Source organism: Hyperolius riggenbachi, chromosome 4 (genome assembly GCF_040937935.1).
Source record: "Hyperolius riggenbachi isolate aHypRig1 chromosome 4, aHypRig1.pri, whole genome shotgun sequence".
In the NCBI taxonomy this organism is placed as follows: Eukaryota; Metazoa; Chordata; class Amphibia; order Anura; family Hyperoliidae; genus Hyperolius; species Hyperolius riggenbachi.
In genome coordinates, this window is record NC_090649.1 from 124,790,618 (window position 1) to 124,818,335 (window position 27,718).

The 27,718-nt window shown below is 44.1% G+C and overlaps 1 protein-coding gene across 10 annotated transcripts in view; it reads left to right on the forward strand.

Moving 5' to 3' along the window:
* The window catches only part of PIK3CB (phosphatidylinositol-4,5-bisphosphate 3-kinase catalytic subunit beta), a 266,903-nt gene that overhangs the window by 177,761 nt on the left and 61,424 nt on the right, over positions 1-27,718 (forward strand). For all 10 annotated transcript variants that reach the window (XM_068280541.1, XM_068280540.1, XM_068280542.1 and 7 more), the window contains 3 exons: positions 4,335-4,560; positions 23,533-23,756; positions 27,508-27,690. In XM_068280541.1, coding sequence (XP_068136642.1) covers positions 4,335-4,560; positions 23,533-23,756; positions 27,508-27,690 — 633 coding nt within the window. The remainder of the gene's footprint in view (positions 1-4,334; positions 4,561-23,532; positions 23,757-27,507; positions 27,691-27,718) is intronic.

Sequence of the window (27,718 nt, forward strand, 5' to 3'; positions counted from 1 at the left end):
CACGCAGTACGCTTTGCCGGCTCGGCGCTGATGCTCCCCTCATGCAATAATCAATTTGCGCCTGGGCGCATCAGCCAGGCGCACGATTATGATAGGAAGGGAGCGCAAAGCCGGCAAAGCGTACTGCATGCAGCGTGAGGGTCAAAGGGCGGCCTCATAGCTTGAATAGCATGTCGCCACTGCCATCACCGGAGAAATTGCTTGGAATGGAGGGGGACGCAGCCACAAGGGAGGTGCGGTAATAGCCTCCCCATACACAAAGCGTCTAGCCCCTGCCCCTACCCCCCCCCCCCCCCCCCCAAAATAAGCTTTAGCACATATTTACTCCCCAAAAAGAATATAAGACAGTGTCTTATATTGGGGGAAAGACGGTAGGATAATTAAATTGTGAACAGATAACAGGGTAATTGGAGTAGAGCAATATAAAATAAAAAATGGTTGCACTCACCACAGTTAATGCGATGGAGGATAAAACCCATTGGGGTGCATTCACTAACTTTCGGCAAAGTTTAAATTGATTACACAAGTGTGGTATGCACCCAGTACATTGATCCTATCACATGCCTGTTTACATAATGCACATAGTTTACAGTAAACATTACCTGCACTACCTATCAACCCAATGGAAAGTTTACCAAATGTAAAATACATTCCCTAAAAACTGGAAATTTGTAATGCAAATGAATATAATCGGCTGAATTGTAATTAAGATCCCACGCAGGAATAAGGAAAGCCCCTTCTCTTCTGTTGGGCGTGCTTAGGAGAGTATGTGGGTATAGGGTCAGGTAAGAGGGAGGCTTTTTTGTGAGGGTGGGAGGGAGGTACAGTAAAAACTATAACTTAATTATGAAATGTATCGGTTACTAACTATACTGTATACAACTTACTGCTTATTACCGTACTTTTACTCCTTTTTTGCTTTTTGTACTGATCAAGGATGGTTATATTACTGTACAGTTTTGTATTTATGTATGATGATAATTGGAAATAATAATTAAAAAAGAATAAAGTCATAACTGTTTGTATCTCACTGACCGTTTGTAGCGCTAACTTTATCCTTCTTAAAGTTACCATGTTGTTAAAGGGATATTGAATGTGACATTTTTGTTTCCTTTTAAAGTACTCCTGAACTTCGAGGGATGTGGTGGCTGCCATATTTATTTATTTTGAAACTAAATCAGTTGCCTGTCTGTCCTGCTGATCTCTTTGGCTGAATTAGTGTCTGAATTGCACACCTGAAACAATCATGAAACAAAAAGCAAACTAATCCAGGCAGACCTCAGTCAAAAACACCTGACCTGCATGCTTGTTGAAGGACACATCCGAGGAGGAGGATGAGAATAAAAGAATTCACTTACCTGGGGCATCCGCCAGCTGTCCTGTGCCCATGCCGCAGCTCCGCTCCACACTGATGGTCCCCTCTGGCGCAATATGCCGACTGCACATGCGCGAGAGGCTATCAGAGTCGCGCTGATGTCTTCCGGACTCTACTGCGCAGACACAGTAGTTTAGCGCCTGCGCAGAACAGCCCGGATGATGTCAGTGTGACTCGGTGAGCTGCACAGTGGAACACAGGAAGATGCATCTGCACCGGAGGGGACAGGAGCCAACGGCGAGGGCACAGGACAGCTGCCAGGGGCTGGAGGAAGCCCGAGGTAAGTGGATTACTTTTTTTTTTTTTTGTTCCTCGGACCCTCCCTTTAAAGATCTATGGCTAATGGTATTAAAACCAGAGGCTCAGCAGGACAGCAGAGCAATCTGCATTGTTTAAAAGGAAATAATTATGTTAGCCTCCATATCCCTCTGGTGTGCTTTAAACTTTTGTCTGTTTTTTGGCTTTCTGGTTTCAGTAGTGTCTGAATATTACACATGAAAAAAGCATGCATATACTGTAGTCCTGCTTCTGGCATGCTTCAGCCAGAGCACCTGATGTGCATACTCATTCTGGGTCAGTGGCTTCAAGTATTTGAGGCAGAAGAGCAGCAGGACAGCCAGGTAATAAGCATTGTTTAAAAGGAAATACATATGGCAGCATCCATATCCGTCTCACTATAGGGTCACATACAAGTAATTACCATATATTTCGGCGTATAAGATGACCCACCAACTTTTCCGGTTAAAATATAGAGTTTGGGATATACTCACCGTATAAGACTACCCCTCTTCCAACGCATACCAAATAAAAATGGAAAAAAATCATATACTGGTGCTATGTATGAGCAGATATTGGTGCTGTACTGTATGTGGTACCCATTATATAACAGTGTATAGGCGATTGACTGATTGGATTGGTCAACTATCCCTCTCCATAAGTGGATTGGTCAGATCTCCTTGTCTACCTGTTTATCAGAGCGGTGTGGAAGAATAGATGGTGCTGTGCCCATAAAACACGCCTCTTTCACCCTTCTGGCCCGCCCATGTATTCTATTTACCTCCTTCTCTGCCTCTCAAATCTCACACATGCTCACCTGCCCCGTTTCACTACAGTCCTCAGCAGCGAGATCTGAGAGTCGGTAACAGGATAGGGAGTATCACCCGGCATCAGTGACACCCGGCGTATAAGATGACCCCTGACTTTTCAGATGATTTTCAAGGGTTAAAAAGTAGTCTTATATGCCAGAATATACTGTACTGTCCTTTCTATTAAAAACCTATGCAAATATCCCCTGCTTCCTTGTGGCACCACTTCAATGACATCAGTAAATTGGCATAGGATTGTCCTCACATAGTGCACAGAGGAGGCAGGGAAAGGAGCTCTGCTGTCATCACGCTACCCTAAAAATTGCATTTACAAAGACATCTAAAGTTGCAGCCAGCAATCACATTATACAGGATCTTCTCAAAAAATTAGCATATTGTGAGAAAGTTCACTATTTTCTGTAATGTACTGATAAACATTAGACTTTCATATATTTTAGATTCAAATACACACAACTGAAGTAGTTCAAGCCTTTTATTGTTTTAATATTGATGATTTTGGCATACAGCTCATGAAAACCCAAATTTCCTATCTCAAAAAATTAGCATATTTCATCCGACCAATAAAAGAAAAGTGTTTTTAAAACAAAAAAAGTCAAAAAGCTTTATGGAGATGAACATTTCATTTTTCAGCACGACCTGGCACCTGCTCACAGTGCCAAAACCACTGGTAAATGCTTTACTGACCATGTTATTACTGTGTTCAATTGGCCTGCCAACTCTCCTGACCTGAACCCCATAGAGAATCTGTGGGATATTGTGAAGAGAAAGTTGAGAGACACAAGACCCAATACTCTGGATGAGCTTAAGGCCGCTATCGAAGCATCCTGGGCCTCCATAACACCTGAGCAGTGCCACAGGCTGATTGCCTCCATGCCACGCCGCATTGAAGCAGTCATTTCTGCAAAAGGATTCCCGACCAAGTATTGAGTGCATAACTGAACATAATTATTTGAAGGTTGACTTTTTTGTTTTAAAAACACTTTTCTTTTAGTGGTCGGATGAAATATGCTAATTTTTTGAGATAGGAAATTTGGGTTTTCATGAGCTGTATGCCCAAATCATCAATATTAAAACAATAAAAGGCTTGAACTACTTCAGTTGTGTGCATTTGAATCTAAAATATATGAAAGTCTAATGTTTATCAGTACATTACAGAAAATAATGAACTTTATCACAATATGCTAATTTTTTGAGAAGATCCTGTATAAGGCAAGATAGAGACAGCACCTATGGGAGGGGAGATTAGGCTTTAAAGGACACCTTAAGTGAGAAGAATATGAAGGCTGCCATAATTATTTCCTTTTAAACAATACCTGTTACCTGGCAGTCCTGCTGATTTTTTTGGTTAGTAGTGTCTGAATCACACACCTGTAACAGGCATGCATATAATCCAGCCAAACATCTGATCTGCATGCTTGTTCAGGCTCTATGGCTAAAAGTATTAGAGGCAGAGGATCAGCAGGACAGCCAGGCAATGTGCATTGCTTAAAAGGATATATGTCAACCTCCAAATCCCTCTCGTTTTTGATGTGATAATGACCAGGGAAAGAAGCAGTCCAGTCTATCTTTGTAGTACAGATATAGCCTTGATCTTTTCCTATAGTGGCTAGATAGTGTACTGGTTAAGGGCTCTGCCTCTGATATAGGAGACCTGTGGCTCATTAAACCTGCACCTTTTCAGTGAGAAGACCTTGGGCAAGACTCCCTAACACTGCTAGTGCCTATAGAGCACTCCCTAGTGGCTGCAGCTCTGGCGCTTTGAGTCTGCCGGGAGAAAAGCACAATATACTGTAAATGTTCTTTGTCTTGTCTATTTGATTTATTCTATGTTGCTGTGTTCTGTGTATTTGCAGCTTGCCTGGAAAGAAGCACAAAGTTACCCTCTTTTCCACCTGCTCCTGGAGATCGGCTCCTATATGTTCCAATGTGTCAATCAGACAGCTGTCCATGAGGAACTGGAGGATGAGTCCAGGCGGCTGTGTGATGTCCGGCCCTTCCTGCCTGTCCTAAAGCTGGTGTCCAGGAGCTGCAACCCTGCTGAGAAGCTAGATTCCAAAATCGGAGTCTTAATAGGAAAAGGTAATGTGCATACTATAGAATACACCCAACATGGGGTAGTTAGAGAACTTTACTGTTGCCATTTGAGGCTAGTTATTACATGCCTTCAGTGTCAGCCAGGTGTCAGGAAAGGGACAGAGCCCATAAGCCAACATTGAAAAGCATAGAAAGAATGGAGTGAGGTCATGCTGCAGGAACAAGGGACAATGATCTTATTGTTTGGTGCTTATGAGAAGGTATCGCACATCCTTATGCCTATGCTAGATCTGGTTTCAGTATCAGTTCTGCTTAGAACATCTATAAATGTGTTTGAAAGGTTCATTTTTATCAGTCCTTATATTTTAGCCTCTAATCGTGTTGTCACCTTTGTGAGAAATAGGACTGCCACACAAGTTCTGCTTTATTACCGTTACATATTATATACTCTGTACATATACCAAAAAAATGATATGTGCTTCAGCTATAACTGAATAACCATGTGCTGACTGGTGACTTATACTACATACTTTCCTGTGTTCCCGGACATGAAGCTCTCATACACAGGGGCACTGGAAGAAGACCCAATATACATGAGCTGCTTTCATTATATGGATGCTGCAGCAGGGCTGTGGAGTCAGTCCAAATATCATCCGACTCCTCAGTTTATGAAACTACCAACTCTGACTCCAGGTACCCAAAATGTCTCCGACTCCTCGACTCCGACTCCTTAGTCTAATACTTACCAGGGCGGTGGATTTGGTTCAAAAATCTTCGGACTCCCGACTCCGACTCCTCAGTTTATGAAACCTCCAACTCCAGGTACCCAAAATGGCTCCAACTCCTCGACTCCACTGTCGACTCCACAGCCCTGTGCTGCAGTTTACCTGAATGACTCTCATAAATGGGTTCCCTCTACTAATGGGACCCCTGAGGGAGGAGTCGGCATAAGAATTGTGAAAATCTAATCATACAATCCCTAAAGATGTTATTTCTCAGTAACTTTATTGGGATTATTATACTGCTCAAAAGTCTCCCCTACTAGAGCTGCTTTATATTATTGGACCTCCTGTTCTCACTCCTGACTGAAGGTATGACATGTGGTGACCACTTTAGCAATTCCCTCTAACATACTTGTCACGGAATAGCCGTGAGAAACGCAGGTGAATCTAGAGAATTCACAGTCGCTTTCCTGATCGCTCCCTGTCGGATCTGTGTAGTCAGGCAAGCGATCCGAAAATGACATTTTTGTGTTGTTTTAAATCCAGAGATCTGTTCCCCTGTGAGCCAAAGCAGTCCCCTCACCCCTCCGGAATGTCGCACGTGGCTGGACTCCCTGTGGGGCCCAGCTCATTCCCCCCACAGCAGATGTCCCCATGAAAAGGACCAGGAAACTGTCTCCACAGGGGGGCCATAGAAAGCCAGCCGATCCGGCACCGAGCATGGGCCATAAGGAAAGCATGGGTGATATGATTTCCTGTCGGCATATGAAAACCGTATGTCGCACAGCTATAAAATTCATATCGTCTTGTCCGGTAAAATCTGGCCATCGTGCTGATATGAAATTCCTTGGGATAGACCGTCCGGTTATCGAGATATGAATCTTCTCAGGAGCCTGACCCGCTGGCTTAGCCGTGTCTGATGTCATATTAATCTGTATTTTCCAACAAGTCTGAAGCTGTTACCCCCCCCTAAATGTAACATGTATGGTTCAGGAGTTACAGCAATTCATAAGTTTAGCTCTAAAATCTCTCAGAGGGAATGAACTGTCATTTGCTAGTAGCTCAGAGGGGGCTGGCACTGCCACACCCCCAAACCAGCTTCATCAAAAGCACAGAGCCAGCAGGCGGGCTGGAGTCCTCCACACTGAACCATCTTGCACTCATCAGATGCCAGCTTGAGGATATGCTGGCATCCACCTGGTCTGAACTCTGAACTCTGGACTTTGAAACCAAGAACTTTATGATTCTTCCCACAATAAGGACATCTTTCCAGGAACTAAGTATTTTTCTCCCTTCTTTTATTTTTCATACTGGCTATTACTGTCTTAATAATTGTGATTTTTAATAAATTGTCTGTATATATTAATTATTTATATTGCGTGAATAAACGACTTTCTCCAAGTCATTCACTTTCCGCTACCCTGCTTATCAGCACACACAGGAATGATCCCGGGTCTCTGAAGATACGCTACTGTTTGTTTGTTGTTGGCTAGACAGAATATCGTGTGTTTAACCGTTTTATTCGCAGGATTAGTCAGTCAGTTAGTGGGCCCCACGGTCCCATAGTAACCGCGGTGGTGGCAGTTTACTCTGAACCAGTAGGTGACGTTGTAATTACCCGTGTCTCACAGGCTCCCTTCTGAGTTGTCTGCGGCTAATTCTTAACGGTTCCTGCGCATTGACTGCGACCAGAGTTCGCACGATCTGTGCGCTGGCACCGTTTAGAAGGCTAAGTGCGGTCAGCCACTGAGGGCTCCTGTGACAGTGTTAGGCAGCGGTTGGGATCTGTGTTGTGCTGAAAGTATCTGCGATAGCGCTAGCGCTATCGAGAAACGAACTAATTCGTTGGTGTAGCTGGAAGGCAATATATTTTTTATATATACAGAGAGACTGTGTAGCCAGTACCCCTTCCCCAAAGTTTTATTTTATTTGGCATGGAAATGTCCGGGAACTACCAGAACATGTGCCTAGCAGACCTGGAAAATCTTTGCGAAGAGAGGGGCATTGGCATCCTCCGCAAGACAAAACGGGACCTGATAGCAGACTTGTCCAGATGGGATGCCCAGCAACTGCGGGAGCCGGGAGTGTCCGCTGAGGTGGATACCAGCCCATCTGACAATCAAGGGGAACCAGAGGCTGAAGATCTTAGGCGTACAGAGGTTGAGCATCCTGCGGGCCCTGTTGCAACAGTTACGCCAGAGACTGTCAGTATGGACCCCAATCCCAGAGTTTCTGACATTACTCGCCCGGAACTGGCCAGTACTGGACTGTCCATGGGTGCTGACCCGGTAATGCAGCAGGCATTACAAAAGCTGATGGAGACTGACCTGGAAAAGTACATGCAGTACATGGAAGCACGAGAGGAACGGGAGCGCCAATCTGCAGAACGCAAAGCTGCTGCTGCTGCTGAACGCCACGCGGAGAGGGATGCCGCAGAGGCGCGGGAGAGACGACAGCATGAGCTCAACATGGCAAAGGTGCAACAGGCCAGCCGGAGTTCACCGCCCAGCCTCCCTGCTGAAGGAGCTGCAGCACCCGTAAGTGCAAAATTTAAATTTGCTAATATTGAAAAAGACACTGACATTGACTTGTTTTTGCGGTCTTTTGAAAAAGCATGCCGTCAGTATCGTCTGTCCCAAGACCAGTGGGCCAGACATCTGACACCGTTGCTGCGCTACAAAGCGCTTGATGCTTTCGCAGAATTGCCTGCGGAAAAGGATAATGATTATGCTGCTATAAAAGACGCTATCATTACTAAGTACCAGCTGACGCCAGAAGCCTATCGGAAGAAGTTTAGGGCCTGGCAGAAAAAGCCTTCTGATTCGTACCGAGATGTGGCCAGCAGCTTGCTCACCACACTCCGGCAGTGGACTCTAGGCCTCACCAAAGGGTCTTATGATGTCCTGGAGGACTTGATAGTCCTGGAACAATTTCTGAACATTTGCCCTGCTGATGTACGACAGTTTGTGTTAGAACGCAGGCCGGCTTCAGCCACTGTCGCTGCAGACCTTGCTGAGACTTTTGCAACTACCCGGGTGGCTGATACACGCAGAACTGTCCCATCCAGCTGGAGAGGAGGTCAGCCCAATACCTTGGCAGACTCTCCTGCCCCTGTGAGCCGTCCGCCACAGAGGCCACCCAGCGCAGCTGCTGCACCCAGGCCCGCAGCGCCTGGAGAGGTCACCTGTCACTACTGCCGCCAGCCCGGACACATGAAATTCGACTGTCCGGAGCGGAGACAGACACCACCAGCACCTGGATCATCTGCATCACCTGCACCTCACCCACAGCAGAGGCAGCCCGCCAGCGAACCACAGCCTGGATCATCCGATTTTGTCCTGTTTGCCCGCGGAAAGGAAATCCGCGACCGAACCGACCAGCAGCAACTTGTTAGAGTGAACGGCAAAGTTGTCACCGGATTTCGAGACACCGGAGCTGACATCACGTTAGTTCACTCACATCTTGTGCCAAAGGAGAGCATCAGCTCCAGCCGATCCCTTGCCCTTACTGGAGTAGAGGGCACCCTTTTCCACATAGCCCACGCCAGAGTGAAGCTGGATTGGGGAGTGGGAGGGGTCCACGAAAGGGTTGTTGGGGTTATGAAGGATCTCCCAGTCCCTGTGTTGCTAGGGACTGATTTGGGCAAGCTTGTGTCCTACTATGAACCTGCCACGACCGCCTTGTCGCTCACGGAAGGAGACGGACTCTCCACCCACCACCAGGTACTTTATACACTTGGGGGAGCACCAGGGGGAGGTGGGTTGAATGTGCCCAGTTCAAGGGTACCAGGTTCAATAGTGCCTGCTTCAAAGGCACCTGAGTTTGATGTACAGACTGTCTGTTGTGATGATGCTGTAACTGTACCTGAGTTTACTGTACAACCTGTCTGTAATGAAAAAATGTCTATACCTGTCAATATCATTACTGCATGCAATGATGATTTGAGTACTGTCCGTCTGTGCCATTCTGACAGTGTACCTGTGCTAGCCGTACCGCGCAGCTGCACTGCTCAGAACCTGAGCTCAGAACAGGTGGAGGGGGTTCCGGCCTCCTCCCCCTCCTCTGACCGCAGGGATGAGACCTTTCAGCCGCTGGCCTCGTGTGACATGAGCCAGTTGGCTGAAACTGACAGCGCCGTATTCTCAGCTGCACTACAAAGTGACCCAAGCCTGGAGGTGCTCAGGCAGCAAGCCGCTGAGCCCCTCGCGGATGGGGCCGCTTTCAAGGTGTACTGGGAAGGTGGGAGACTGTACAGTGAGTCTGTACAGCCCCCTACAGGTAGATCCCACGCGAATACCAAGTGGCTTGTGGTCCCGAGTGCGTTCAGGGGACATGTGCTGAAATCCGCACATGGTAATCCTCTGACAGGGCACTCGGGTGTCCGCAAGACACTCGCCGGTATTCGGAACCAGTTTTATTGGCCCCGGATGAACAGGGATGTAGCAAACTACTGCAGGGCATGTGCCGCCTGTCAGGAGCTGGGAAGGTCCAGGGATTCCCGCGGGGTTCCCTTAGGTCCACAGCCACTCAGCAGGGGAACCCTGCGTGGGCTGGCTGTTGACCTAACCAACCCACTGCCCGTTGTCAGCAGTCCCGGCAGGCACCACGTCCGACTGCAGTGGCGCAAACGCCCTGTCCAGAACGGTCCATGTTGGGTCAACCCTGAGGGTAGCAGACCGCGACCGGTCCAGGGGAACCGAGCCACAGGCTCCAATAGGTTTCCCTGCCGCACCGGCAACCCGAGACCCGTCAGCCAGGTTGGCCGACACCGGAACGCTGATGGGCTGTCCTGGTGTCAGGGGGAACTAGGCCCAACAGCGCCAATGGCTGCTACGACGGATGTCTTGCTGACAACCCTCGACACAGCGTCAGGAAAGGGAGGTGTCACGGAATAGCCGTGAGAAACGCAGGTGAATCTAGAGAATTCACAGTCGCTTTCCTGATCGCTCCCTGTCGGATCTGTGTAGTCAGGCAAGCGATCCGAAAATGACATTTTTGTGTTGTTTTAAATCCAGAGATCTGTTCCCCTGTGAGCCAAAGCAGTCCCCTCACCCCTCCGGAATGTCGCACGTGGCTGGACTCCCTGTGGGGCCCAGCTCATTCCCCCCACAGCAGATGTCCCCATGAAAAGGACCAGGAAACTGTCTCCACAGGGGGGCCATAGAAAGCCAGCCGATCCGGCACCGAGCATGGGCCATAAGGAAAGCATGGGTGATATGATTTCCTGTCGGCATACGAAAACCGTATGTCGCACAGCTATAAAATTCATATCGTCTTGTCCGGTAAAATCTGGCCATCGTGCTGATATGAAATTCCTTGGGATAGACCGTCCGGTTATCGAGATATGAATCTTCTCAGGAGCCTGACCCGCTGGCTTAGCCGTGTCTGATGTCATATTAATCTGTATTTTCCAACAAGTCTGAAGCTGTTACCCCCCTAAATGTAACATGTATGGTTCAGGAGTTACAGCAATTCATAAGTTTAGCTCTAAAATCTCTCAGAGGGAATGAACTGTCATTTGCTAGTAGCTCAGAGGGGGCTGGCACTGCCACACCCCCAAACCAGCTTCATCAAAAGCACAGAGCCAGCAGGCGGGCTGGAGTCCTCCACACTGAACCATCTTGCACTCATCAGATGCCAGCTTGAGGATATGCTGGCATCCACCTGGTCTGAACTCTGAACTCTGGACTTTGAAACCAAGAACTTTATGATTCTTCCCACAATAAGGACATCTTTCCAGGAACTAAGTATTTTTCTCCCTTCTTTTATTTTTCATACTGGCTATTACTGTCTTAATAATTGTGATTTTTAATAAATTGTCTGTATATATTAATTATTTATATTGCGTGAATAAACGACTTTCTCCAAGTCATTCACTTTCCGCTACCCTGCTTATCAGCACACACAGGAATGATCCCGGGTCTCTGAAGATACGCTACTGTTTGTTTGTTGTTGGCTAGACAGAATATCGTGTGTTTAACCGTTTTATTCGCAGGATTAGTCAGTCAGTTAGTGGGCCCCACGGTCCCATAGTAACCGCGGTGGTGGCAGTTTACTCTGAACCAGTAGGTGACGTTGTAATTACCCGTGTCTCACAGGCTCCCTTCTGAGTTGTCTGCGGCTAATTCTTAACGGTTCCTGCGCATTGACTGCGACCAGAGTTCGCACGATCTGTGCGCTGGCACCGTTTAGAAGGCTAAGTGCGGTCAGCCACTGAGGGCTCCTGTGACAATACTGATAGCTCAATTTCATCTGAGGCAGCTACAAGATGATTTAGCAGATATCAGATCTGCAACCCAGTGGATTCAATTCCCCTATGATGTGAATATTCTCTGTCTAGCTAAGAGCCACAGAAACCACACAACACTCAAATTGGTGGAAATGCATCTCATAAAGTTTATATTGCATGTGATATATGTGATACAGGTACAGATATTGATGAACTACAGAAAAAGCAAGATGTACAGAGCAATCCAACCATATAAACACATAAAGCTTAGTAAACAATGCCCACAATGTATACATTAATACATAACATTAATGCAGCTTCCCAATATATCCTAAAATACAGCACATAATACGCAGTCCCATTATATCTTACCCATGGTTTCCACCTAACAGCCTCACCAGCACATTCCAGCAAAAAAGACCCCCTCACAGCACATGGTCAAAGACAATATACCCCTTGACTCCACCCCCTCACCATACATCACTTCCCTTTGAGGCGCAATGTCATTGGCTGAAAGGATGCTTTTCAGGAGATTTAAACTTTATCTCCGCCTAAGGTCAGTTAGCAGGAAGTTAAGTCTTTTGTCTTATGCTACGTACACACATGCGACAACGATCGTTCGTTGAGAACGACGAACGAACTTTTAATTGATGAAAGAACGACCTAAGTAAAGATAGTTTTAAAAGTTGTGTAATGATCTGATCATTAGAACGAACGTTACATCAAAAAAAGCAACTATTGCGCCTGCGCATAAAAATGAGAAGTTTCACGGAGAAATAGTGAAATGTGCATGTCAAGCCTAGTACGAACGATCGTTTCCAACGATGTACTACTTTTGCAAACGATCGTCGTTGGTTAAAATCCGCCGAGACAGAACTTTCTTTTGTAGCGATTTGGCTAGTTTGTCGTTTGCCTTAAAAGTCGGTGGTTAGTTTTTTGTAACGATCGTCGTTGGTAAAGATCGGGGAACGATTGTTACAAACGACTATAGTCGCATGTGTGTACGCACCTTTAGAAACCTGTGCTCTAAGAATGGAGCAATGCCTGCCCAAGCAAGCTGTGAAACACACAGTCCATATCTTACACATACCACTGTATTGTATCAGTTCTCCTCCTTTAAAAGTTGGCCATTGACGATAAAACTTTCCGGATGATCGATCATCCAATTCGATCGGAAACGATCATTCAGCTTACTAATGGAAGGAAAGCTGCCATACAAATTGATTAGATTGAAGGAATTGCACGTTTTTCGGATCGATGCCATCAATCTGATCGAATGGGATAGCAACTTGCCTTCTGTTAATGGGCCCAGATGATTGTTTCTGATCGATATTATGATTGAATTGAACGATCGATCGTCCAGAGAATTGTATCGTTAATACAAAGGTGCTCATTAATGATACAATCTTATCACTTAGGGACTACCTAAAGTATCCATCCAAGGATATTCACTCAGTTTACTCTTCTACTGCATAGATTTGGTAAGAGTGTGCATTCACGATTGTATCATTGGTGGGAACCTTTAACATCCTAAACTCTCTTTGCAAAGCCATCAGTTGCATTCTGTGAATAGGATCAATACAAATAAAGACAGAAGCCAATTATCCATAATTTGCAGTAATACACTATAATGCATACAAAAATAAACTTTGCAAGACCCTCCTAGCATTTTGTCCCAATAAACACCAGTTTAGTGAATGGCATTTCTAACTGGGCTGGTCAGTGGGACTCAAACAAGTTGATGCAGGATTGTGCAAATTCTGTATGCAAATGTAATGTGGCTTGAAAATGGACCAAATTAAATCCTGCCAAGGTGGAATTTGATTAGTTGATTTTCAAGCTGCATACATTGGCATACAACATTTGCATAATCCTGCATCAACTCTTATTTCCCTCTTGTTGACCTGCCCTACCTATTCTGCCCCATTGAAACAAATAGCGTTTCACTTTTAAAGTGGCCCATACTGTTTGGCGATTATAACTTGGTAATCAGACTGACTGTCCTTTTGTGAGCATGGGGACCCTAGAGAGGTGGCTTAAAGGACATCCGTGGCTTAAAGGACATCCGAGGTGAAAATAAACTGATGAGAAAAACAATTGTATCTATCCTCCTTCTGCTAAAATGACTTTTTTTTTTTAGATATCCCACAGTTTTATTTTATATTTTCATTGTCTCTGCTCAATCACACCTTCATTGAAGTATGCCAGAGCTCAAATCTATGAATTATTGACCCTTTTTATCTCTATCCTGCTCTCAGAAGCCATGTACTGACAGGAAAGTGTTTTATGGCCGTAATTATCAGTGAAGGTCATGCTACAGTCCGATCCGGTCCCGACCCAGACAGAAACTGTCACTTGCATACCTGATATTTAACTCTTTCAGAAAGAAAAAAAAGGAACACAGCCTAGTTATTTGTGTGCTAGGCAGGCACTGTACATTAGGGATGAACGATTTTCGGTTTTAAACCGAAAATCGTGATCAAGGGTAAGAGGATCTTGAGATCGTCAGAGCTTCGGTTTTGCTGCGGTTTTCTCTGCCGCTGGTACATGCTCTGCTCTGCTTATGTAAATAAAACGAGGCATTCCTCTGTAGCTGCTGGAGACGGAGAGGAGGCCAGTGAGGGGTTAACAAATCGGACCATGCCCCCTCCCTCTCCGGGTGGCGCAGTCAGGCTGGTGAATGAGGCAGATACTGAAAGTACGGCTGGTCCCGCCCCTATTCCCGGAAGATGAAAAGAGCCGGAGACGCGCTGCCCGGGAGAGCCATTAACGCAGCAATTAACACTTCTGTAGCTCTCTACCTGGCGGGGGACAGTCTGCAACAACTACTATTACTGCGGTCCCCTCTCTGCCTGTCCCGTGTGCTGCTGGCTGGAGGGTGACAGTGACTAACACTGAAAACGTCACCTCGCTGCAGCTGCTGGCTGGACACTGGACAGCTTCTACTAATCGCCCAAGCACTGCCTTCTTCACACAGTGTCACTCTTCATCTCCCCTGAGCACTGATAAGTTACATGGGGAGTCACTGTTGTCATGTCACACAGTGAGCAGAGTATACATAGGAAGTCAGCTAGATATATGTAAGGGAATATATAATCATATTACTCTACCTCTACATATATCTAGCTGACTTCCTATCTATACATTGCTCACTGTTGTTATAATTCACCTTTTTGCTTCGACACCAGCAACTTCGTATAGTTGCACCTCACAGACTGTGAGATAACTTGACTCTCAACACAGCAAGCATTATTGGAGATAGACCGTTCTCAGGCGTCTTCAATATACAAGTAGTTTATTCAGGAAACAGATATACAGATACAGTTCGTCATATCTTAGCAAAGCAGATTCTTATTTAGTCATTCCGTTGCGTTGCAGCTTCTTGATTACCTTCCTAGTGACGGTAATCAGGTGATCTCCTGTCTATACTACGTTACATCTAGACTAACTATGTACAGCATCCATTATACCAGATTACATAAAGAAAGGACATAACTAGGTGTTCCAGTCAGCAGATAGAGAGCATGAAAGTAGGAATAAGAATGCGCTCCGCTGACCCATCCGGCCCTTTAATACTGACTAGGAAAGAGTTAAATGTGACCTCATCTGAGCCCTCCCCCCAGACCCGACTATTGGCTTAGACCCCTCGTGGTGTCATAATACCCACCTACTCGATTAATATTTAATGATGCCTTTCACTTACATACAGGAATGTGATATTTTGTAAATATGGCCTATGTTGATTGTTCTCGTAGTCCATTTGTCTGGGGCAGTGTAGGCCTGTGGCCTTCCTTCAGGAACATGTTCTCAGTATCTGCTTGCATCATCTGCTTCAAGCAGACACTGAGATGCTTCTGCCTGCATCTTTGAAAACTCTATTTAAAAGGTATATTCTGCGAACAAGCCTTTTTCCTAAAACTCAGGCCAAATAACTGAGGCCTACTTAAATTATAACAACTGTGTGACATGACAGCAGTGACTCCCCATGTAACTTATCAGTGCTCAGGGGAGATGAGTGTAATAGCTGTGTGAAGAAGAAAGTGGTTGGGTGATTAGTAGAAGCTGTCCAGCCAGCAGCTGCAGCGAGGTGACGTTTTCAGTGTTAGTCACTGTCACCCTTCAGCCAGCAGCACACACGGGACGGGCAGAGAGGGGACTGCAGTTATAGTAGTTGTTGCAGACTGTCCCCCGCCAGGTAGAGAGTGACTGGATGGTCAGAGCGACCTCATCCCTCGTTGTGTAGCAAAAATCGTGTACAGAATCGAAATCGCAATTTTTTGTCAATCTTTTCCTAAAATCGTTCAGGCCTACTGTACATACACATGTCTATCTCATGTCACATGTCACCTCGGTTGTCCTTTAAAAATACTGTTAATTCTGCAAAAATCATGACCCTTCTGGCGATCAGCCATGTTTATAAATAGACCACATAGGCTACAGAAGGTTTTTAGTCTGGAGTGCCACCTTATAAATACAATAACTTTTTATACGTTTTCTGTGTTTGTATGCGTTTGTTTTTCTTTATAATTACTACAGATTTTCCAGTAATCTCCAGTAATCTCTACCGGCAGAACACTTCTTGCCTCAGTAAAAGCAATCGATAAACTTTCAGCTGTGTATGAATGTGCAGTGTAGCTCCAGCAAGTCCTCAGGTTAGTGGAACAGAGTGAAGTAACCCTGGCACTCTTCCCACCAACTCCCTGAGATGTGCAGGCCCTGCCCTGAATGACAGGCTTTGACTTGACTTTGGCAGAAGAATTGAGAACAAAACATTTGACTTTCCAAGCCTCGGCATGATCCTCTCCCAGACCTCATCTCCCTGCAGATTGCCTGGCTTTCCATGTGACTCGGATTCCGCTTTCTTCCGGAACCCACTGCAGAGTCTGGCTCTCAAACACTCGCTCTGGCCCTTGTGTAGTCTTCTGTATCAATCATAATACGTTAGGCCTAATAAGTTTCAACCCCGTCCCTGTGAGGGAGTTTATGGTTTTCTCCTTCTTTCTCCACTGAATAGTAGCTGTATTACTGCAGTCATGGAGTATTAAGTTTATTTCTAGAAATGGTTTTATTACCATTAGTCTTTTACAGTTTAGCCCAGAGAGAAATGTGTTAAATGTCATACCGGTAAGTTTACTGAAGCAGATTAGAATTCATTTTTTCACCCTCTTTAGAGAGTACATTCTTGCACGTTCCATTGCATTTGTGCAATTGCACACCTCTTTAGCCCTTAACATTTTTGTATGCATCTAAGGGTAGTATCCTAATCGTGTGATAAGACTCTACGCACAGTTTAGCACATACACCTTTTGTGCCCAGCCCAGTTTTCAAATCCAATTTCAATGTTTCTCTACTGTACAGCTACTAGCTATGTAAGTTTAGCCTACTTCTTTGTCCCCCCCCCCCCCCCCCCCCAGCTTTGGAATGAAGTTCTGATGCTGAAATTGTCAGTTTTGAGTAGAACTTTTCAAAGCACCAAATGGAAAGTCCATGCTAATCTCAACATTCCTAGTGCCTTAACCTGACCAGTAGTCTTAAATTGTAGTTACAGTCAAAATTCCCTGTCTTGCACTATTATAACTTCTAAGAACAGATTCTGTTTAATAGAAAAACCCTGCAATGGTTAGTAGGATGCTTTCATTTTATTCCTGGCTCCTCGTCACATGCTTGCTCTGACAGGATGCTACACAATACTTCACACTCCTCTATACAAGGAATATGTTTTTTTGATGTATGGAGAGCAGCAGATAAGGCTCTGTTTGCTAAGCAGAGGGAAGTGTAGTAGTGTAGTTATGCCTACTGTAAAACACTGGTCCAGGAGGCAGCATTAGTCCTTCCCATTAGACCTGTTTCTGGTATAAGTTAGTGGGGCTTTAGTGAGGATGTCATAAGTAGATTATGAACTATTTTAAGGTATCTGCAACCTTTATATTTAAACGTTTTCAAGTACGGTAACTAAAGAACAGATGCCCAGGAATGAGAAAAAGTGAATAAGGGCTGAATATTGTTATTATCCTTACTTTCACAATCTCCTGGAGCCCAATTTCTTGTCTGTGCCAACAGCAAGCTGCATCCACCCACTTCACCTTCTGTGAGGACTGTGTTTCATGTGCTGAAGTGCAAAATCTAAAGCCCCATCTACACGATACGATTCTTTATACGATTCAATTACGATTCTATTTACGATCCTATTAAATCCAACATGTCCGATCAGGATTCGATTCGATTCAATTCGATTTGCCTTTGTTTTGCAATGGCAAATCGAATTGAATCGAATCGAATCCTGATCGGACATGTCGGATTTAATCGGATCGTAAATAGAATCGTAATTGAATTGTATAAAGAATCGTATCGTGTAGATTGGGCTTACTAATTACAGACAAACAGAAGGTGCTTATCAAGATGACAGCTGCACTGATCCTGCAGCAGAGTGTTTTTTTGTATCTTTTCTGACATTAATCTGACTTATCCAGGCAATATGGCTGCTTCTTCCACTATTAACTGTACTCACATTGGGTGGAATTTTTATTTTTACACAGATAGAATTATTTTGGGTGAAAAGCAGGTAGGATAACTACGGTATATGGAATGAAAGGAGTTGTGAGGCAGGATTTTTTATTGTATGTTATTCTATAATTTAATTCTGCATAAAGGAAGCATTCCTCATAGGGGAGAAAACGGCAGTAACAACCTAAAAGAGCATCTATCCCATCCTCATTTTCTCCCAAAATAAAGATGAAAATGTCTGGGATTGAGTTTCAGAGGTACATTGAACATCAGTTGTACTAGACTGGAATATCTCTGAATCTGTGAGCTAGCCTAGAAGCAACAGAATAATCCATGTGAATGCATGTTTTGCAGAGAGTATGGAAACCTGACTCATCCAGTAGAGGCAAGAAATCTATTTCATGTGTAGCCCTTAAATAAGTTTTAAAAAAATATGATATGTTTATTAGCAGGAACCGAGAGATGAGTCTGCAGATCAAGAACATTTCCCCAAATCTCTGTTTGCAATTCCCTCATTTGTTTTTAATAAATGCCTATTTCCTCCCTGTAGCTCTCCCCATTCTACCTTCAGGGTGCTGTCAAATGTTTGAAATCACTTAAAACGACTTTCATGGAAATGAGCTTGTGATTGCTCTGTGGGTTTGCGGGAGATATGGTGCTGGTTATCCACAGCTCTGGCTTTGCTTTATTCCGTAGCTGTGCCACAGAGCTGTCAGGACTCGGGGGAAGAGGGATCACACGCAGGAATGCTTGGATCAGGTTCCCAGATGTGTGGACTGCGGGGAGAGCCAGCTGTCTAGAGCTGAGCGGAACCTGCAGAGCTTCACCTGTGTGCCAGTGATTGTAACAACGATATCTCCCATATCATGCACCACGCTTGCTGTGTCTATTAGACTGGTGTGCTTTGCTGAGATCAATAGGCAGCAGGTATAAGGACATATTTCCAAAGGAATGGACAGTGCAGCTCTACACAAAATGATCCCTGTCTAAGGTACAAGCATGAAGACTGGCATTAACAGGCTGTGCTCATTTCAGCATTATTCTGCAGCTCGTCTTTTTTACCCTTGTCATTAGCAATAGTGTAATATTAGAGCTACAAGTGAAGAGATTTATAAATTGTACATAATAGGCACTAAAAATGACAACTCTGACCATTACGTTAAATACTGCATACGACTGAGAGTGTTTTCTCATGTTGTAAGCGGCACAGGCACAGTGGCGTAGGGGATAGCACTCTCGCTTCCGGTTCCAATCTCAGCCAGAGCACTATCTGCAAGGAGTTTGTATGTTCTCCCCGTGTCTGCATGGGTTTTCTCAGGGCACTCCCATTTCCTCCCACATCCCAAAAACATGCAGATAAGTGAATTGGTTTCCCACTAAATGTAACCCTAAACAATGATGGACTTATGACTGTGGTAAGGATTAGAATGTAAGCTCCACTGAGGGACAGTTGTGACGTGACAATATACTCTGTAAAGTGCTGAGGAGGTGCTATATACTGTAAGTACTATATAAATATTAAATAATCATTTAAAAAAGAGGTGGACTGCACAAAGTATAGGGATAAGGTATGAGGGGTGCAGTAATCCAGTATGGACAGAGACACAAAAGTCCAAGTAAGGTTTACATACTTACGGCATGCTAAAACAAAACTCTCTTTTTTACACTGATGCCAACTATTGAAGTAAATTAACCTACCCATTTGTTTTGGGAAGTGGAAGGAAAGCAACACATCGGGAGAACATACACAGAGGGCTTGATTCACTAAACCGTGATAAGACAAATATCACACCTTATAAAAGTTATCACACATTATCAAAAGTTATCACATGTTATCACACGTTATCAAAAGTTATCACACTTTGTCAACGATATCACAAGTTATCAGACGTTATCAAAGTTAACGCGTGTGCCACGCTGAACCCGCAGGGGATCAGGGCAGAACGAGTGTCATTGCCAATTAGCAGGCATTAGTTCATAGCACTCGCTATGCTACTCTGATAAGGCGTGTTAACTTTGATAACGTGTGATAACTTCGGATAACGTGTGATAACTTTGATAATGTGTGATATTTGTCTTATGACTGGTTAGTGAATGGAGCCCAGATAGTGCTGTGAGGTGAGAGCGCTGGCTGCTAGGGTTATAAGCGGGGGAAGACATTCCTAAATTGGGACTGATGACAATCATGACTGCATAAGTCTTACCCCCACCTTAGGTTAGACAGTACAGTTATCTCTAAGAGGAACTGTCGCGAAAATCTTAAAATTTAAAACACATACAAATAAGAAGTACATTTCTTCCAGAGTAAAATGAGCCATAAATTACTTTTCTCCTATGTTGCTGTCACTTACAGTCGGTAGTAGAAATCTGACATTACCAACAGGTTTTGGGTTAGTCCATCTCTCCATTGGGGATTCTCAGCAGGGCCTTTATTCTTTATAAAGACATTCCCTGAAAAATCTTTATACAAACATGCTGGCCAGCCTCCCTGCTTGCTGCACACTATGGGCTTGATTCACAAAGCGGTGCTAACTGTTAGCACGCCCGTGAAAACCCCCTTAGCACGTGTAAACGAGCTTTTCGCGTGCAAAACTTTATGTGCGTAAAACTGTACGCGCACACTGCACAGAGCGCAGGGCGCTCCGCACGAAGTGCCCATTAAATCCTATGGGACTTAGCGCGCGCATAGGACTTTGCGTGCGTAAAACTTTGCGCGCGATCTGATTGAGAAGTCCGGTGCTAACCTACTTAGCACCCTGGTTAGCACGTCTAAAGACTTTAGACATGCTAAGTAGGTTAGCACCGCTTTGTGAATCAAGCCCTATTTTGGCAGTTGGACGGAGTAACTGCCATTCACTTACTGCTTTTAAAAATAAAGAAAACCCTGAGAACCCTCCTATAAGAAGACGGGCTAGTCCAAAACCTGTTGGTAATGTCAGAATCCTACTACCTACTGTAAGTGACAGCAACATAGAAGAAAAGCAATTTATGACTCATTTTACTTAGGAAGAAATGTACTTCTTATTTGTATGTGTTTTAAATTTTAAGATTTTCATGACAGTTCCTCTTTAAGAAGCAGCTCCTGTTCAGTTTAACATATTTTGTCCATAGGAAGTTAAACACAAGCGTTAACTGTCTGTCTACAACCTGATTGGTGGATGGTGAAGCGCAGCTCACGCTCCCTCATACTCTACTGCTAATAAGCACAGGTCCAAAATGTACAAGTAAACATTTAATTCAAGAAGAGCTTTCTGGCCACCAACTGTTGGTATGGAGAACTTTAACAGTTTTGTTTTGGAATTTTGACCCAGAAAAAAGGACTTCAATAAAACTTAAGATTGAAAAATAAAATCACAGGTAGAATCATCACAGACAACTGTTTATTAAGAAATACGCATTTGAAGACCACATTTTAAAAGTCACTGAACTTCCTTTGAGCTGGCTGAAAATGTCTTCATGCAGTTTGTGATCAATAACCCCGCCAATAACAATATGGATCACCGAGCAGCGATCAATGCACAACAAGGCAGCCGCAGTTGCGAGAAGCGTTTAGTGGAGCTCTGACTGGAATTGATTAATCCCATCACCGTTCCTGGTTATCTGCTGCCTAATGCACTACAGAGCTTCAGCTTGACCTGGTGCCAATCCAGTCAAGAGTTTCCAGTTTTTATAACCGATTGCACCTTTAGAATCATTCAAACTTTTCATACAGTTTTGGAGAAAGAAGAATATTTAGGCAGGCAGATGTACTCTAAAGCAGAGTTACCCAACCCTGTCCTTAAGGCCCACCAACAGTAAATGTTTTCTAAAAAACCATGAAAGTGCACAGGTGAGGTAATTAATGTCTCAGCAGAGCTGATGAACTACTCCTGTGGATTTCCACAAAACATGCACTGTTGGTGGGCATTGAGGACAGGGTAGGGGAACACTTCTCTAAAGACTGAATCTGCCTGTAATTGATCAAAACCATCATGACACCTTTAGTCAGTGAACAGCTAGCCTTTTGCTGTGGTGAAATAACAATTATATAAAATTGTATTACTGTGCAAATCCATGCCATGCATAACCCCCAATGTACCCATATCTGTCTAGTGTGGTCTCTCTTCAATTTCCTCTGATCTAGATACTTAAAGAGGAACTTCAGCCTAAACAAATATACGGTCATTAAGTTACATTAGTTATGTTAATTAAAACAGATAGGTCATATAATCTCTTAGGGCCCTTTTCCACTAGCAATCGCTAGCGTTCACTCTGAACGCTAGCGATTGCTGAATCGCAATTACCGCCGATTCCCCGACGTTCGCGGCCGCGATTTTGCTATGCTATGCACTGCATAGCAAAATCGCGGCAAAAGTCGCTCCGCGGCGCGATCAAGTAAAAAACGAATCGCGGTAGTGGAAATTACCTACCGCGATTCCTATGTTAAAAAGCAAACCGTAGCGATTGTAAAATCGCTAGCGGTTTGCGTTTTTGCGATTCAGCCAGCGCAAACGCGCTGGTGGAAAAGGGCCCTCTCCCACCGTTTTAAAAGAACAGGCACATTTTTGTGATTTCATGAGGGCAGCCATCTTTATGGTTGAAAGGAGGTTACAGGGAGCATGAGACACAGTTCCAACTGCCCTGTGTCCTGATCACCCCTCCCAGTTGCTAAGCAACGAGAACAACAACATCAGAAATCCTATCATGCTTTGCACAGCATCAGAGGAAAAATGCCCAGGCAGTTTTCTTTGATGGGGCGAAGCTTAGTTTCTGTGCAGCTAAAATTGAGGCTTTTATAAGAAAAACAAAGTTCTGATGCTGTTAAACTGTTAAAGAAACACTAAGCCTTTTCAGTGCTGCTGAGTAGATTTTTAGTCTGGAGGTTCACTTTAAGTTAAGCATGGTTTCCTAACACCAGTCACTGCTTACAATAAATGTCATTCATTAGGGACATTTTTATGTAGTGCTCTTTTGGATTGTCATGGACAGATGTGCAGGGTTAAAATGATGTTTTGCTGAGTGACCTAATACAAAAGATGCATATACAGTAAATGACTATGGCCAAATCAAATTCCTGTAATTCATAGTGATATTGTTAAAGGCAACACTAGACAACTGAGTGTCCTGGCACAAATATCCCGACATCTCGTTTTTCAGCACATGGACTACTCCATTCAAGCAATTGGAATGTAAGCCCTGTACTAAAAAAAAAAGTGTCAATAATATTATGGTATTTAGTAAACAGGAGATTTGTTAGGTTGGGATGAAGGGGGGGGAGAGGGTGCGGTGACTGAGATATTAATAGGCACCAAAGGGCATTTGTTATATAAAGTTTGGGGCAGGAAATGGGATATAATAACTGGAGGGTTATCTTAGGATTAGGAGTGGACAGGAATTGCATGCAGCATCATTTGGGGTTTTGGGGACTTAGAAGGTGAATAGTATTGGGCAGTAGGGGGTAACTACTGCACAAAGTTCAGTATGAAATGATCCCTAAAAATCGTTTTGGGGGACCACCAACCTCATAACCGCCTTTCTGGGCTTAATATTTATTAATCAAATTATACTATTAATGTTTTTCAGGCCTCCATGAATTTGATGCCCTGGACGATAACGAGGTAAAAGATTTCCGTAGTAAGATGAGGAAGATTAGCGAGGAGAAGATCCAGTCTGTGCTTAAACTCACCTGGGTGGAATGGCTGAAATGCACTTTCCCCCCTGAATTGGAGCCGTGCATCCAGGACAACATTCAGGACAGGCTGTATGGGGGAAACCTAGTGGTAGCCATTCACTTTGAAAACTGCCAGGTATGGTCACAGTCTCCCACCAATCTTTAGCTTTTGAATGTAAAATCCTTTATCATTAAATCCAACACGTCTCTTTTGGTTCCTACGATACTGAAGTGCCAGCAAGGAGCACACAGAGAGGAAACCGCACTTAAAGCAAACCTAAAGTGAAAATAAACTTATGAGATAATGAATTGTAGCAAAGAAAAGATTCTCAGATTGTTTTCCAGTATAGGAGTAGTTAAAAAAAACCTTCATTCGTTATCAATGCAAAAGAGATTCTCTGAGCTATTCGACCCACTGTGTGGAATAAAGTGCTGTTTTCTGAAGCACTTAAAGAGTCAACAAACATTGAGAGACAGCTTGAGATACGTTTTTACTGTAGGAAAGTTCAAAGGGTCATTAGTTCTGCTTTGTTTTATAGCTTAAACAACAGAGTGTTGTATCTAAACTACAAATATGACAGGATGATACACTGCTATAAAAATAGCTATATAACTAAAAATAATCATATAAAACTCTTTGCTACTAATGTTTTATTCATTATCCATACTACACATGCAATTAATTATATCTGTAAGGTTTTTTCACTTCAGGCTTGCTTTAAGGCATATCTCAACATGTGACATGAGATAAATATGGGTAGATCTAGTACCAAGCCTAGTTAGACCTTAACTATGTTCACTTTATATTTTTTTAGTCGGAAGTGTTAAAAACACAGAATTTTCATGTATGCAAATGAGTCTGTGAAATGCTGTCCAAGTTCTCCTGACATGTAAACAGAATCAAAATCTCTTCTCTGATTGTGCAAGCAATCATGATGTAGTGCCCTTAATGCGTACCTGAGGTGACAGGATGAGATAGACGTGTATGTACAGTGCCAAGCATGCAAATAACTAGACTGCATAGTTTTTTGTCTGCCTGAAAGAGTTGGGTATGCAAGTGACAGTTTCTTTCTAGTCGGGACCTAGTTGGACTATAGTGTACTCCTAAATTTTAATAAATTACAGCCATAAAACTCTTTCCTGAAAGAGTGCAGGGGACAATAAAAAAAGTCAATAGTTCATATATTTTACCTCTAGGACACGGAAAGACTGTAATTGAGCAGAGACAATATCAAAAATTAAATCTACTTAAGTGTTGGATATTTTAAAAAAGAATAAGGAGGATGAGAGCTGAGGTCCCTTTAACCACTTGATGACCCACCCTTTACCCCCCCTTAAGGACCAGCGCTGTTTTTAGTGATCTGTGCTGGGTGGGCTCTGCAGCCTCCAGCACAGATCAGGTAGCAGGCAGAGAGATCAGATTGCCCCCCCTTTTTTCCCCTCTGTGGGGATGATGTGCAGGGGGAGTCTGATCTCTTCTGCCTGCCTGGGTGTTGCGGGGGGGGGGCACCTCAAAGCCCCCCTCCGCGGCGAAATTCCCCCCTCCCTCTCCTACCTGCTCCCCCCCGGTGATCGGGGCTGCACAGGACGCTAAACGTCCTGTGCAGCCAGTGACAGGCTGTCACATGGCGGCGATCCCCGGCCGCTGATTGGCCGGGGATCGCCGATCTGCCTTACGGCGCCGTACAATGTAAACAAAGGAGACATGTGTCTCCTACGTTTACATTTAGTCTACGAGCCGCAATCAGTGGCTCGCAGGCTATTCACGGAGACCCGCTCCGTGATCTGACAGGAAACGGCCGCTCGCGCGAGCGGCCTTTCCTGATTAATTAGGGAGGCACCTGGCGACGCGTCCTCCAGCTACCACTTTGCCGCCGCACGGTATGAGTGTGCGGTCGGCAAGTGGTTAAGCTCCAAAGCGAATTATTCTTTTTTTGGGAGCTGAATGAGCCAGGCTTGTCACACTGATATGGCTGCTGTGAACATTCCATAGTCAGAATGTAATACCTTGCATTAAAAATAAAATTGCGAGACAACTGAACAGTTCTAGATGCCATTGCTACTACACAATTCTTTATCACATGAGATTATTTTCACTTCGCTTTAAGCCTTGCTGACATTAAAGTAAAACTTGGTATGCTTCTTTTGTCAGTTCTAGTTTCCAAACTACACATTTCAGTTTTCAGTTCATGGAAGGGTAAAAAGAGATGCAGGGGAATTGTTCTCCTGTTCTCTTACCCCAGCAGCTTGAAGTCTGTGTATCTGTGCTAACTTTATAGAAAGTTCTGGGAAGATTTTGCTGAGCAGTTTCTCTCTTTGGTAGCTCATCTTAACTTAGGGAGTATCCCTAATTGGGCTTGATTTACAAAACGGGGCTAACTTTAGCACTGGCCCTTAGCACGTCTAAACTCAGTTGAAATGTGAGAAGTAGTAATCGTGCGCAAAGTACCGTGCGCAAAGTTTTGCGCGCGCACTGCACAGAGCGCAGGGCGCTCCGAGCGAAGTGCCCACTAAAGCCTATGGGACTTAGCGCGCGCATAGGACTTTGCGCGCGCAAAACTTTGCGCGCGGTACTTAGCGCACGATCTGATTGAGAAAACTGGTGCTAACCTACTTAGCACCCTGGTTAGCGCGCCTTAAGAGTTTAGACGTGCTAAGTAGGTTAGCACCTCTTAGTAAATCAAGCCCATTGTCTCCATGAAATCAAAAAAACAGGAAATGCTTCTTCACATACTTGCCTTGGTATGTTCAATACATTGCATAATCCTTGAATTCTTTCACGCTGCTAGAGGGTATTGGTAAGATTGCACCACCACAGCTCTGTTGTTTATGATGCATCTGGTGAGTTTTGAATATACATTTTTTTTTTTACCGTACATATGTAATTTTGCAGTGAAATTTACTTTAGGTGTACATTTTGGAACTGTAGAAAAATTGGACAGGTGTTATTGTTTAAGGACTATACAGACCTCAGTTCCTTTTCTGACATGAATTTAAACACAAACTAAAAGCAAAGATCTACTTGTCCTAGGGGAAAAAGCATCTGATTTAGGGCTCATTTCCACTATCGCGAATCTGCATGCGTTTCCTGCATGCAGATTCGCGCAGCCAATACAAGTGGATGGGCCTGTTTCCACTTGTCAGTTTTCCTGAGCGTTTTTCTGTGCAGGATTTTTCTGCACGGCAGAGCCCTCAGAATTCGCCTGCGTGTGGAATGCATGCGAATCGCCGCTAATGTATTTAATAGGGAAATCGCCTGCGGCTTTGGCATGCAAATTTTCATGCAAATTCACATGGAAATCAATGGAAACGCACACCAGCACTGCCATGGTTAAATTTGCATACAGCGTCATCCATGCAAATTTTCATGCAAATTCACACGAAAATTCGCATACAACCGCATGCGAAATTCGCATCCGCATGCAAATTTTTACCGCGGCGGTTCGCACCGCACAAGTGGAAACGGGCCCTTACACGTTTCTGCAATTGCAGTCTTTGTAATTTATTTTAGCTGATTCTTGCGTGGTTTTGCAATTTTTAAATGCGTTTCTATGCGAAAAATTTGCAATGCAAATTTTTCAGGAATACCAATGAAGCTAATTTACATAAAAAATACAGCTGATTAATTTCAAAATCTCACATGATTTTCCTGCAGTTTTGTTGATCTTCAGTGAAACACGATCTGGACATCACGCATGGAAAAAGGCAGAGCTGCCATTCAAATTTACAAACCAGAAAAATTGCAAATGCAGGTTTTCAAATAATCAGAAATACTGTATAATGCAATGCCAGTGACAAACAGCAGATTGGTGTTTATACCTATTGCTAGCTTTATGGTCATCCTATCAGCACTACATGTGTTTATGATGATTTCTGTCTGTTTTCAGGATGTATTCAGCTTCCAAGTATCCCCAAACTTAACTCCCCTGAAGTTAACTGAACTAGCTATCCGGAAACGCTTGACCATTCACGGTCGTGAAGACGGCGACGTGGATGCTGAGGACTATGTACTACAGATCATTGGGAGATTGGAATATGTGTTTGGGGATCACCCCCTGATACAGTTTCAGGTAACTATTTAGTCTAAGGTTTATAAGA